Source organism: Engystomops pustulosus, chromosome 1, assembly GCF_040894005.1.
Source record: "Engystomops pustulosus chromosome 1, aEngPut4.maternal, whole genome shotgun sequence".
Classification (NCBI taxonomy): Eukaryota; Metazoa; Chordata; class Amphibia; order Anura; family Leptodactylidae; genus Engystomops; species Engystomops pustulosus.
This window is the reverse complement of record NC_092411.1, coordinates 48721071-48733723: the sequence shown is the minus strand read 5'-3', so window position 1 is coordinate 48733723 and position 12653 is coordinate 48721071. Positions and strand designations below refer to the sequence as shown.

At 41.1% G+C, this 12653-nt stretch overlaps 1 protein-coding gene across 1 annotated transcript in view; it reads right to left on the bottom strand.

Annotated features, from left to right (window-relative positions):
• Nucleotides 1-12653, bottom strand: part of LOC140120928 (uncharacterized) — an 89728-nt gene that overhangs the window by 56137 nt on the left and 20938 nt on the right. The window contains exons 5-7 of the mRNA XM_072139973.1: nucleotides 11469-11568; nucleotides 10682-10770; nucleotides 9815-9929 (exon numbers count right to left, since the gene is read on the bottom strand). Of these exons, the coding sequence (XP_071996074.1) occupies nucleotides 9815-9929; nucleotides 10682-10770; nucleotides 11469-11568 (304 nt within the window). The remainder of the gene's footprint in view (nucleotides 1-9814; nucleotides 9930-10681; nucleotides 10771-11468; nucleotides 11569-12653) is intronic.

Below are 12653 nucleotides of genomic sequence, written 5' to 3'. Positions count from 1 at the left end.
TGCTTTAACCATTTAGCTGTGTGACAGGGGGCATTGTCCTGCATATAATTGAGTGAAGAACTTCAAGGTAAAGAACTATGTGTTGAAGAAGGTTCTGATACACACTTCCTTTCACTTTCCTATGTAGCTGTATAAGAGATTAAAATCCTACTGCAGAAAACATTCCCCAAACCATGACACTTTCTCCACCACCTTTCACTGACTTCTTTACACGGTTTAGGTTCAGTCGATCCGCAGTTTCTCAACAAACATAATATTTCCCATCAAACCCAAATAAATTAAACTTGCTTTCATCACTATAATGAACTGTGGACCACTTCTCTTCTGTCCAAGCAACATGATTGTGATATTTGGCCTGAAAAAACTAATTGGAGATACATTAAGTAAAAAGGAACTGCTGATATCAAGTTTTACAGCACCAGCACATTACATAATTATCTATTGGGATGAACCCATCTTACATTTAGCTGCTAATCCATTAACATTTTTAAACTATATTTATAGCATGAGTAGAGAACCATCAAACAAGAAATTTCCTGTTCTTCTACATCACTCAGTTGCCTTGATTCATGGATGCTATTTATAATTTCTGAAAACCACAGCAAGTGAGAGGCAAGGGCTAGCCAATTCTGACTATGCAAGACTGACATGGAAAATCTTTATGCTATGAATCACTAACATATGGAGGAGAGAAGAAAAAACTAAGTTAAACAGCGCAGTCAATAAAGAACACACTGTGAAATTAACTAGGTTTCTAACTCATGTAGAAAAGCAGAAACAAGTAAGGTTTTATGGGGGACTGAAAGCAGCCAATAAGTGCAGCTGTGGAAAACATCTATATTTGGATATTACACGAGTGGTTCACTTTCAACATATATTAAGTGCTCTGAAAAATGCCATGTCATTAATACCAGCGATGATAATTCATATTCATGCTTGGATATTCTTCACTTAGAATGAAAAGACCAAAATGTTTTAGGATTTGTACCTTCATATAGAAAGGTCATCCAGGGACACACAAACATGAATTTGTTGGTGTACAAACAGGATTTACTAAAACTTAGGAATATAGTTTAATTCTGAAAGTCTAATTTTAGTGTTGGTACCAAAAAGCTTTTCTTCCATATTCGCCTTTAAACAGACAGGGAGCGCTGTCCATATGTGTATTTGGTGGCCTGCACGGTGGGGGTCTATCAGACTCAGTTGTTTAGCTAGGCTAACCCTCTTCTCTGTCTCACTGCAACTGTGATGGACAAGAGGACTGCTTATATGATCCAGCGCATCGGATGAACCAAGCCTGGCATCCAGCCCCTTCATGCACATCACCAACACTGCAAGTTGACAATCTCTGCCCGTGTTAAAATGTCAGAAAATGCAGAGCTTTTCAAACAGACACATTGGGCTTATTTACTAAGGGCCCGCAGACTGCACTTTCATCGGATATTCCAGCGTTTTCAGGTTTCACGCGGCTGGGACAGGGATTTAAAAGGGGATTGTGTCCCACGCGAACGGCTTTCATGCGACAGAAATTGGGGATGGGCCGCCGGACGATCCGCCAGATTCGGACTGAGCATGGGATTTAACTTTAAAATTGTGTCGCAAGACATGTACTTACATACACCGGGAAGAAGAAGGTGAACTCCGGGGGACCTTAGCGGGGAAGGGAAACATGCAGGAAATCAGGCGCCCAATTGAAGTGAATCGCGGCGGAGTTCATCATCGTCGGACATTCCGGATCGGGAATCGCGCCAGGGACGGGTAAGTAAATGTGCCCCATTATTGGGGAGAGTTATTAAAATTGCCAAAAAGACATTAAAATTAGAGAGACCATCTTAAAGGGGTTGTACCAAGTTAGAAAGTTATCCACTATCTACAGGACAGAGGATAACAAGCCCATCCTATTGTATGGAGCAGCAAGACAGAGACTTGCAGCTCCACCCATAAGTGAGAACGGGAACTAATAATGATCGGTGGGGGTTCCAGCAGTCGCACTCCCACTGGTCAGCTTTTTTAAATTCCTAACTTGATACAACCCCTTAAAATTAATCCAGATTTATAAAAGAGAACCTGTCATTTAAATTAGCCAACCCAAAATGAATACTTTATTAAAAACTATGATTAAAAAGCATTGTCCTTATTCCTAAATGGTTCCTTTCCATGGATGCAAAGTTAAAAAATCAGTTTGTAAACTATTATCCAACTCACCTGATGTGTGTCCAATCACATTAAGTGAGTCCTGCATGTTAAAGGACACCTGTCATCAGGTCTCTGCCACTAGTCCTGTCACTACTACCTGTTAGAGCAGCTCACAAGGATCCCATCCCAGCCTTTATCTAGTTATTTCATACATTATTCACTGTAAAATCATCTATTTTTTATCATGTAAATGAGGCTGGTCACATGGTCAGAGGCAGTGATGTCACCCCTGTTACCCCTCCCCTCTCTTCCCCCTGCTCATTTCTGTGTGTAATGTATAGTAAAGCATGGCTAGTATGTGTGCTGACTCTGCTGACATGCTGCATCCTCCTAATATACAGGTGAGAGACACAGACATCAGCTACACATGAATCTGACATGTTCTGCTGTAACATGGCTGCATGGAGCTGCTGTATCTCTCCTAAACACACACACACATGCACACACAGGCTGCAGGGGGCGTGGCCACCAGCACCAGGAAGCACATCATTATACAGCCTCACACCATTATACAGGCTGTCAGTCAAGCACTGGGGGTGTGGCCACACCACTGGGGGTGTGGCTGGACAGCTTGAATATGCTAATGCTTCATTGGACATTTCACAGGTCATTTGCATACAGCTTTAGGACCTCATTGCTTAGGATTACAGGCATGTAGAGGGACAATGGGGTAGAGGCAATGCTCTCTAATGTCAGTTTATGAAAATATATTTAGTTTAGGGGGGTTATTTTGCATGACGGGTTCTCTTTAAGCATGTTAGTGAGGACATGCTGCAGTGTGGAAGATTGAAAGAGAGTTCTGTTACATCATTGGGCATTACATGTCATGTGACAAGGGTGATGTCATTTAAGGTCCTTTACCTAGTTACATTTGCAACGTCTATCCAATGTTAGTGTCTGATCCCATGAAAGCACAGCATGCCTCCATGGAGGAATGGGGAGAAGTAGAAGTCCATGGAGGAATGCTGTGATTTCATGTGATCAGATACATATATGCAGGAGACATTGAAAATATAACTGGGTAAAGGATCTTAGATGACATAACCCTGGTCACATGACATTAATTACTAAATGCTGAGAAGAGGTAAAGAAGATGGGGAAATTTAGATGGGCCAGCCGAGCAGGAAACACCTCCTCTGATGCCAGGTAATACCATATACAGTTGATTTATTGGGATGTTAATAGGTTAATAGGTTAAGTTAATAGGACTCTAAGGTAATTAGCAGGTCATTAGCTGTATTTGTGAAAATGTGGTGTTAAGTTCCCTTTAAAGTGTCTGATGCAGAATAATATAACTGTCTTATTTCTCATTTCTAACTTTACCCTTCCAATGGTTGTCACACTAGTCATAAAAGTGTCTAAAAACATGTTCCTTGCTAGAAACACAAGTATTGAATAAATTTGTAAGATTGGAAATACATGAAGTCATAATTTTTCTGAAAAACAGATACGTTTAGAAAAGCATTTGAAAACGTCATTAAAACACAATGAAAGTGAAATGTGTGAATGTAGCCCAAATGAACAGACATCACCACTCACAGACTAAGCCATGGATCCTCTATTATAGTCATGGAAGATACAGAAACTTCTGTGCTGTTTTATATACCTCATAGTGAAGTTCATTGTTGCATCTATCACATAACAGGAACCCCTGAATTTGTGCCTGTAGTAAAATATTGTACAATGTTTGTGCAGGTAAAGTTTTTGAGATGATTGTAGGAAAGTTTTAAGTGATGCCTAACATATTATTAATGAATTACATTAGTAGGTATTTGCTAGATTTTTTACATATACATCTCTTATCTCATATACATCCAAATGTAACGCGACTAATGGATTCAAAATTAAATACTAAATATTTCGAAAAGTAAGTAAAATGCGAAGCAACGCAGCCTGAATGAGAACTCCACATCATGTTCAATTACACTGACTGTATCTAGTTGCTTAAATGCCACTTATATTATTCCTAAATGAGCTCCTCTTCCATCCAAACTATTTTTGTATCAGGTTTTTCTACACCTTTATCTGACACACATTATCCAATATTGGTATAAAGACTGTGTCAGCAAAAAGGCTGCCTAATTCACTCCGATCCCCAACACTTTCTACATTAAAAATAAATGGGTACTGGGCTGTCGCAGTAGTTAAGTGCTTACATAAGGCACCAGCCGCTTTCCTCCTGCATTAGATCGCTTCTACATTAAACTTTTTTTTTAACTTTTTTTTCTTATAGAAAAACACAGAATGTAGATACCACAATCAGAATTTTTGAAACAAACAAATATTTGGGTACTTGTCATCAGGTGTGGGGCCACAAAACCATCAGTGCGTTATTGTGCAGTTGGGCTATAGGGTCCCAAACCTACCAATATAAAAACTGTACTATTTGCCAATCTTGAGAAAATACATGTCTACCTCTTACCGATGGATCTAGGATATAACAAACTGGCTTCAGGTGACGCTTTGCACATTTGGCGCATGCACACTAAAGCAAGGTGTTCAGTACAGGTGTTAAACTGGCAAAAGGTTCCCTATAAAGCAGAACACACAATTAACTATGTCTTCTTACATAATTAGGATCGGGACTCAAGCAGATTATTAGCCTTAGTTACTACAAAGTCTTGGGGAATTCATGTGTAATGGATTTCATAGAGTGTATGATTGAAAGGTTAGCACATTCTGGATACAGCCTCCTATAGAGCAGGGTGCACTATGAAGACTAATAAAGGTTTTCATTTTAATTCCAGTTTGAATTCTAGTTCATTCTTGGCTAGAGTCCAGTGGGAGGTTCTACTTGCTCTCCACTCGCCCCTGTCCTTAAAGTCCGCTGCATTGGAATAACTTTTGACTTAACTAAATGGGGTCAATAATCCCAATGCCAAGTGGTTCGCTAACCATTGGTTATCTCCAGATCCAAGGGGGCACAGAGGATTGTGAAGGGCAGCATAAGTGACGGCAACGGGCGTTCCTGTCCCGCTCCTGCGAACTCGCTGCAGCAATCTCCCTTTCCCCGGTAGTTTAATGGCTTCTCCAACCAACAGACGAAGGTTGCCAGAATTACTATAGTCTCTTCAGGAAATCCGGCTGAGACTATAGAAAAATGTTTTTAGGTCTTATAGTAAATACAGGAGCATACGCCACCAGTTTGCATATGAGTCCGGAGCCTCTTAGTAGATGCAGGCACCGGAGCGGCAGTGGGAAAAAAAAGACTGGCGATCAAAACTCCAAGGCTGCCAGATTTACTATAGTCTCCACCAGAAAACCGGCTGAGACTCCTCTCTGAGGAGTATGTCTGCCCTCACATCCAGGCAACATATTCCTCCTACTATGCTGTATACAAGGTATTACTTTATGTTTAAGATAACAGCTGTAAAAAAAGTTTCCTGTTTTCTCCAGATTTACTATAGTCTCCACTAGAAAACCGGCTGAGACTGAGCAAAAAACTCTTAGGTCCACACTGGTGGAGTTTGTTACTGTAATTACTAAGAAGTCGGAGCCCCTTAGTAGATTTGGGCACCAGTCTTAATTCATTCCCCCGTGCAGGTTTAACAGAATTTGTGAGGTAATATGCTTAAAGGTATAAATAAAAATTATTTATACGTGAATAGTTATTTATAAATACATATACTCAATGACTCATCAGTTATTAGCCAGCAGACAAACCTGGCCAGTATCCCCTATCCCTGAACATTCTAGGTAAGGCTACAATAGCGAACCTTGCACTACTACCACCCCCTCCCCCCTCAGGATCTAGCGTACCTTCATATATCCTGCTTCTACACAACTCTTAGATGGGTAGGGGTCTCCCCCCTTTCAAATTAGGTATATTCACACGGATATTTCTATATTAGTGTATAAGCACAAGCTCTTTGAGGAGTATGTCTGCCCTCACATCCAGGAAACATATTCCTCCTACTATGCTGTATTCAAGGAATTACTTTATGTTTAAGATAACAGCTGTAAAAAAAAAGTTTCCTGTTTTTTCCTATGAAAAATTTTTGGGAAAAAAATCAATAAAATATTTTAAAAACAAATAAAGGTGTCAAGGGACTGATGATCTCCGTAGCCAGCCAGCCCTCTGTAGTTTATAGCCTGCCAGCCCCCTGTAGTATGTAACCAGCCCCCTGTAGTATGTAACCAGCCCCCTGTAGTATGTAACCAGCCCCCTGTAGTATATAGCCTGCAAGCCGCTGTAGTATACAGCCAGCCAGCCCCCTGTAGTATACAGCCAGTCAGCCCCAAGTAGTATACAGCCAGCCAGCCCCAAGTAGTATACAGCCAGCCAGCCCCAAGTAGTATACAGCCAGCCAGCCCCCTGTAGTATACAGCCAGCCAGCCCCCTGTAGTATACAGCCAGCCCCCTGTAGTATACAGCCAGCCAGCCCCCTGTAGTATACAGCCAGCCAGCCCCCTGTAGTATACAGCCAGCCAGCCCCCTGTAGTATACAGCCAGCCAGCCCCCTGTAGTATACAGCCAGCCAGCCCCCTGTAGTATACAGCCAGCCAGCCCCCTGTAGTATACAGCCAGCCAGCCCCCTGTAGTATACAGCCAGCCAGCCTCATGAAGTATACAGCCAGCCCCATGTAGTATATAGCCTGCCAGCCCCATGTAGTATATAGCAAGCCAGCCCACAGTTTGCCAAGCACATAAAAAAAAAACTTACATACTCTCCCTCCAGCAGCCCGATGCTCATCGTGGTTCCCGATCCTCGGCACGGCTCCTCTTCTGTCTCCTCTCTGCTGTATGCTCTATTAGACGCGTCCATGCAATCTGTGCATCATAGTGTACGCCATCCAGCAGATCGCACAGACGCGTCTCTGCCAGCTAATACAGCATAGAGAAGAAAGAAGAGGAGCCTTAATGAGCATTGAGGCGTCGGAAGGTGACTATGTAAGTTTATTATTTTTTTATTGACTTGTGTATAAGCCGTGATGAGGTTTTTCAGTACCTTTTTTGTGCTGAAAACCTCGGCTTATACCCGAGTATATACAAGTATTTTCCTTTAAAAAGTACTACTGGTATATCCTGCAATTACCACTTTGACCACTAAACCCAAAATAAGACTGAACCCTCTTTAGGATTTATATTTTAGAAGCAATAACTTAATTTGCATCATGGACAGGATTTCAATAAATGCAGTTAAAAACACTCTACATCACTACAATCACGACATCTACTAGCAACTATAGATTAGGTCACCTCCCTATCTACAGTATAGTTGTCAGTGAGTCTATTCCAGTCCATTGTTGTGTTATCCTCAATGAAGCTACTGTAAAGTCTATCACTAAATATTGTCAACAGAGCGGAGGAGAAACTAAGGGAAGATGGCAGCCCCCATAACTGTGAGCAAAATATGATCTGGAAAAAAAAAATCTGAAAAAAGGGTGACTTTTTATCTTGCTTTAAAAAACAAAACATAAAATTAGAGGCTTGGTCACCGTTACCGCTAATCTGTACATGCCCATGTGTTTTAAAAAGTACTAATATAGTATCTAATTTTTAGGACCCCATAATTACTGAGAACAAGGGGATTTAAGTGTCTGTTTGTGGCAGGAGATCTTCTGTATATACAACTCCCCACTGAAATGAATGAGACCACGATCACTCGCGCTCTACACCTAACTGATCTTCCCATTATTTTGTTGAAATTCATTTGTTTCTGACAATCGCTATTATGGATATTGCACTAGAAATCCAAGACTGGTAGGAAATTAGGATTTGGGGACGGATCCTCTGTATTCTGGTACATTGTGTTACTATAAACAATGATAACAATTTGTTTATTGTTCCCTCCCCATTTAGTCTTTATTACAAAAATATCTGTAAGCCCTTTGTTTCCTTTTATTTTTAGATACCGGGGAGTTCATTGTGGGCTTTGGTGAATAGATATTTCATTATCTTTCTAGCCATTTGTCTTGCCGTATGGTCCAGGGAGAAATCAAGGTACGTGTGAAAAACCCCTAGTAGCTACTGAGCCTTCAATTAGCATTCCTAATTTAATTAAGAAAGAAAAAAGGGAAATGCAGCATTTTATATTTTGTCTGTACTGGGAAGATAATTACACAAAACCCGAGATTTTCAGAAGTTTCACTTTGTGCATGAAATGCTGTAAACTAAGGAAGGCTGATGGCTCTGTCTATCATGAAATTACAATGAATGGGTTTTTGGACTGGCTTTCGGAATAAATGACAAGTATCCGTTTTGTAAGCGGCAACGAGTTTTTTTTTTTTTTTATAACAAAGAATATTTTGAAAAAATCTTCATTAATGTAGCAGCTTGGAGACACCTTGTGGCAGAAAGTAGAAACACAGAAGAGTTCACACTTGTGTTGCCAGTTTACATTTTTTTCCTTGGTGCATATAATCAATTCTCTAAATTTGCTCTTGATAATGTCACAATATAGTCATAATATAACAATGCAAGGAGATGTCAAATGGGCACTCGCCAAGACAGTTATGTCTACGGACAAAGACGGAGCACTGCTGCTTAGATTCACATAAATACTGCTTCTAATAACACCTTAAAGGGGTTGCCCATTCTTTTACATAAATTGCCCATGTGCTTTTACTGCCTTAATAATAATCCGTGAATGCTCACCAATTGATTCATCATCTCTGATACTTCCTTTAGTACTGTGTGCAGACTGTGTCTCTGTAGAATGAGTGTTTACATGTCTGTAAACTGAAAGCAGGAGATTATGTTTCATCCGGCTCTCCCATCTCGCTGTCTCTGTCAGTGAGAGGGACTGAGAGAAAAAACACACACTGGAGGCTGCCATTAGGACGGACTAAAGGAGTGAGAAACAGGAAGTTGTGTATTTGTGCATAGAACAGCATGGAGAGAACAGGGAGATGCTGAGCTCTCACAGGAGGCAAAGATACAAGTACATATACCTGCAGAGACACGGAACAGATTTATTGAATAGTGGCCAACCCCTTTAAAAATGCATGTCACAGGTCTAAACTCTAAGATTAAACAAAGGGTTTTTTCCATAACCTGTGATATTTTTGCTCTCCAGAAAGACATCCAGGCCTCTTTCCAACATGTACAAAGAATCCACCATAATAACCTCCTGCGCCAGAAAGTTCTACAGTATCACTGCTCCTTGTCTCTGGTAAAAACCCGCCTTACCTCTAGGCCTCTGGAGAGATCCTTGTGCTACCTATACAAATATTTTTACATTGTAATGGGGTCTTCCCTCAGCCATCTTTTTCTAAGCTGATTACCCAAGGTCTAGGTTACAAGTAAAGCCAATCAACATTATCCTAATGCCCTTAGTGACCCCCATGCCTCTAATAATACCCCTTTGAGGTTTAAACACTATACAATAGTCCCATGTGACCCCTACATTATAATGTACAAACATAAGACCCCAACACTTTATAAGGCACCCTTGTTACCCCTTCATTGGCCCCTCCCCAGTCACCTTAGAAGTAAAATAATAATAATAATAAAAATAATAATACAAAAAAATACGTTGGCAGTGAAATTCTACCTTCTGGTGACAGGTTCCCTTTAATTTCTGTCTCTTCCAGTAGTACAACAGACTAGCAATGTTTGAACAGTACTCCACATCTAGTAGGCCAACAAGGGAGAACCCACCGCAGATCTTCTTACCTGATGATTCCTACGCAGCTTGTCCTGCATGGATTGGCAGATCTCAATCATCCGAATTAATTCTACTCTGGAGACTTGTACTTCTGGAGTTCGGTTTTCACTGGTAAGTAGAGATCTGATGTGCAAAGACAAATAATTAATCAATTACAGGCAGTCCCCGGGTTACATACAAGATAGGGTCTGTAGGTTTGTTCTTAAGTTGAGTTTGTATGTAAGTCGGAACTGTATATTTTATCATTGTAATCCCAGCCAGAACTTTTTTGGTCTCTGTGACAATTGGATTTTAAAAATGTTGGGTTGTCATAAGAACCAGGATTAACCCTACAGCTTCATTACAGACACCTGTGATAACTGTTACAGCTGATTATTGTAGCCTAGGACTAAAGTACAGAAAATTACCAATATCCAGAGGTCCGTTTGTAACTAGGGGTCATATGTAAGTCGAGTGTTCTTAAGTAGGGGACTGCCTGTACAAATATTCTATGCATAAACTGATATATTCTGAGCATAGAGGGGAAATAAATTAATGTGTAACTAACTCCAACAGAGTCATGAACCAGTTGCAGTTTAAGACTGTAGAGTTCTACTTTTAGACCTGCTTTAAGTTGGTCTGAACTGTGCATAATTTTCACAAAGCTACACCCCTTGTAGGACCAGTTGGAAAAAGTACCAAAAATGGTCTAAAAGCCATTTTGGTCTAAAAGCCTTTTTATGTAAATCATCCAGAAAAGAGACACAAGTCTTCATAGATTGCAAATGCATGGTGTATGGTGTATAAAGACATGCCTCCCTGTCAGGATGTAGATTTAAGCTGACGTACAGGACATGCAGAATAATATGCTTGGCTTGAATGTGTTGAGTACTTACTGCAGCTTATCAAGGACTGCTTGGAGTGCGTCGCCAAGTTCAAGTAGTACAGAAGCTCGAGAGCTGAGTCCTTCTGTCAGCAGCATCACCTGGCAGAAAATAGGAGACAAGTAGCACTCAAAATACTCAACCTACAAACCTGCATCTGAATCTACTTTGCGAGCATTTCTCTTCAAATGAGGGAAAAAAAAGAATGCTATTACACATAAATCATATAGTGCATCTAAATTTAAAGAAAAAGAGTTTTGGGACAGTCATGTGGAGAAAGAAGTCCTTTTTACATACATCGTCCCCTTTGCTCATATATATAGGATTTTAAAAAAAGGATTTTTAGATGTATCAGTACAGAACAGCAGCGTTACATCAGTATTCCACTAAAAAAAAAAAACTTAACATAAAAAAATATTGCTGATATAGAGAAAAACCAGTGAAAACACTTCAATTTTATCATAGAAACACTCATTGTATGTCACTCCCTGGATGCATGTGTGATTTGTAAAGCGCTATAGAATATGATGGTGCTAAATAAATACAGATTATTATTATTTTATATGTATTGTACTACATTCCCTGCAGTGTAGCCTCCTTTGATGTGCTATAAATCCCATGATGCCTCCCTTCGTTTTTATTTCTAAATTGTTACATACAAGTGTTATTGAAGCTGCACTATAACGCTCATTATTAGGAGCCCGGTGACACTTTAATAGGAGGTTGCCCCTTGTGGCGAGGTACAATCTAGTTATTTGATTGAAAGATGAGATGGTGACATTTGGTGACAAAATATTACCTGTCTTTCGAGTTGCAAAACTTGTGACTTGAGGAGTTTGACTCGCCGTTCATCCAAGCACTGGGTCTTGCTCTCATCGATTAGCTGCCTGTACTGAAATCTACACAGAAGCAGGAAAAAAACCCAGGTGAGATGTCATTACTAATTCTCTAATCAGATCAAAAAATCTGACACCATGGGGCACATTACTTAGGGGCGCACACTGCACTTTTGTCGGACTGTGCACCTTTTTCTGGCCCAAAACGACTTGCACAGGAATATAAGAAGTGTCGGCGCAAGAATTGTATCGCACGCAACCATTTTGTGGCGCAGCAGCGCTGGTCTCCATGCAACATAAATTAGGGACGGGACAATCTGACTGATTCGGACTGAGCGTGGGATATAACTTTTAAATGTTTAAGGTGCACCACTAAAAAGATGTTGATCTCTGTCAGACCTGAGCGGGGAAGCGACACATTCATGATTTCAGGCTCACGATCTTAGTGAATCGCCGCACGCTGCATTATAGACGGACAAAGCACTTTTAGTGATCTCCTGTGACCGGGTAAGTAAATGTGCCCCCACGTGACAGTTTCCCAGATCAGTACAGGATTTATCAAGTAGAAAGGATGACAAACAAATGAAAGGGAACCTGCCATTCAAATGAACCCACCCAAAATAAATCCCTATGGGGGCGTGACTAGCTGGTGGTGAGTTGAGACGCACAGTCCCAGCACTCTGCACCGTACACGACAATCCACAGCAGCAGTCATCTTTATTTCACACCTACACACCTAGTTTCTTTGTTCATTCTGGCACCAAAGCCAAGAGGTGGCATCCAAGATTCTCCCTCATCAGAGACGCAAAGGAGCACACTCTACTTAGCCAACGCACATCCCAGCAGCATAGAAACTGCAGCAGGTGGCGATGGTAGCGTCCCTGCTCCCAGTGAAGCCTCACTTCCCTGCTCAGGACCAGGTAGGACCAGAGACGTCCGGCCCCAAAACCAGGATCTACTGCTGGATGACCTAGGTCTGTGGTCGGCCATCAGTACTAAGGCAGGCACTGCGTAGCTCCCTCATCCTCCTTGGAAACCTGAGGTGTACTGGTGGTCCCTGGTGCCCACCAATGTCCCTCTACTCTACGGCCAGCAACAGTGTCAGAGGCTAATCATGCTGAGCCTCCCCAGAGACCACATACTAGACT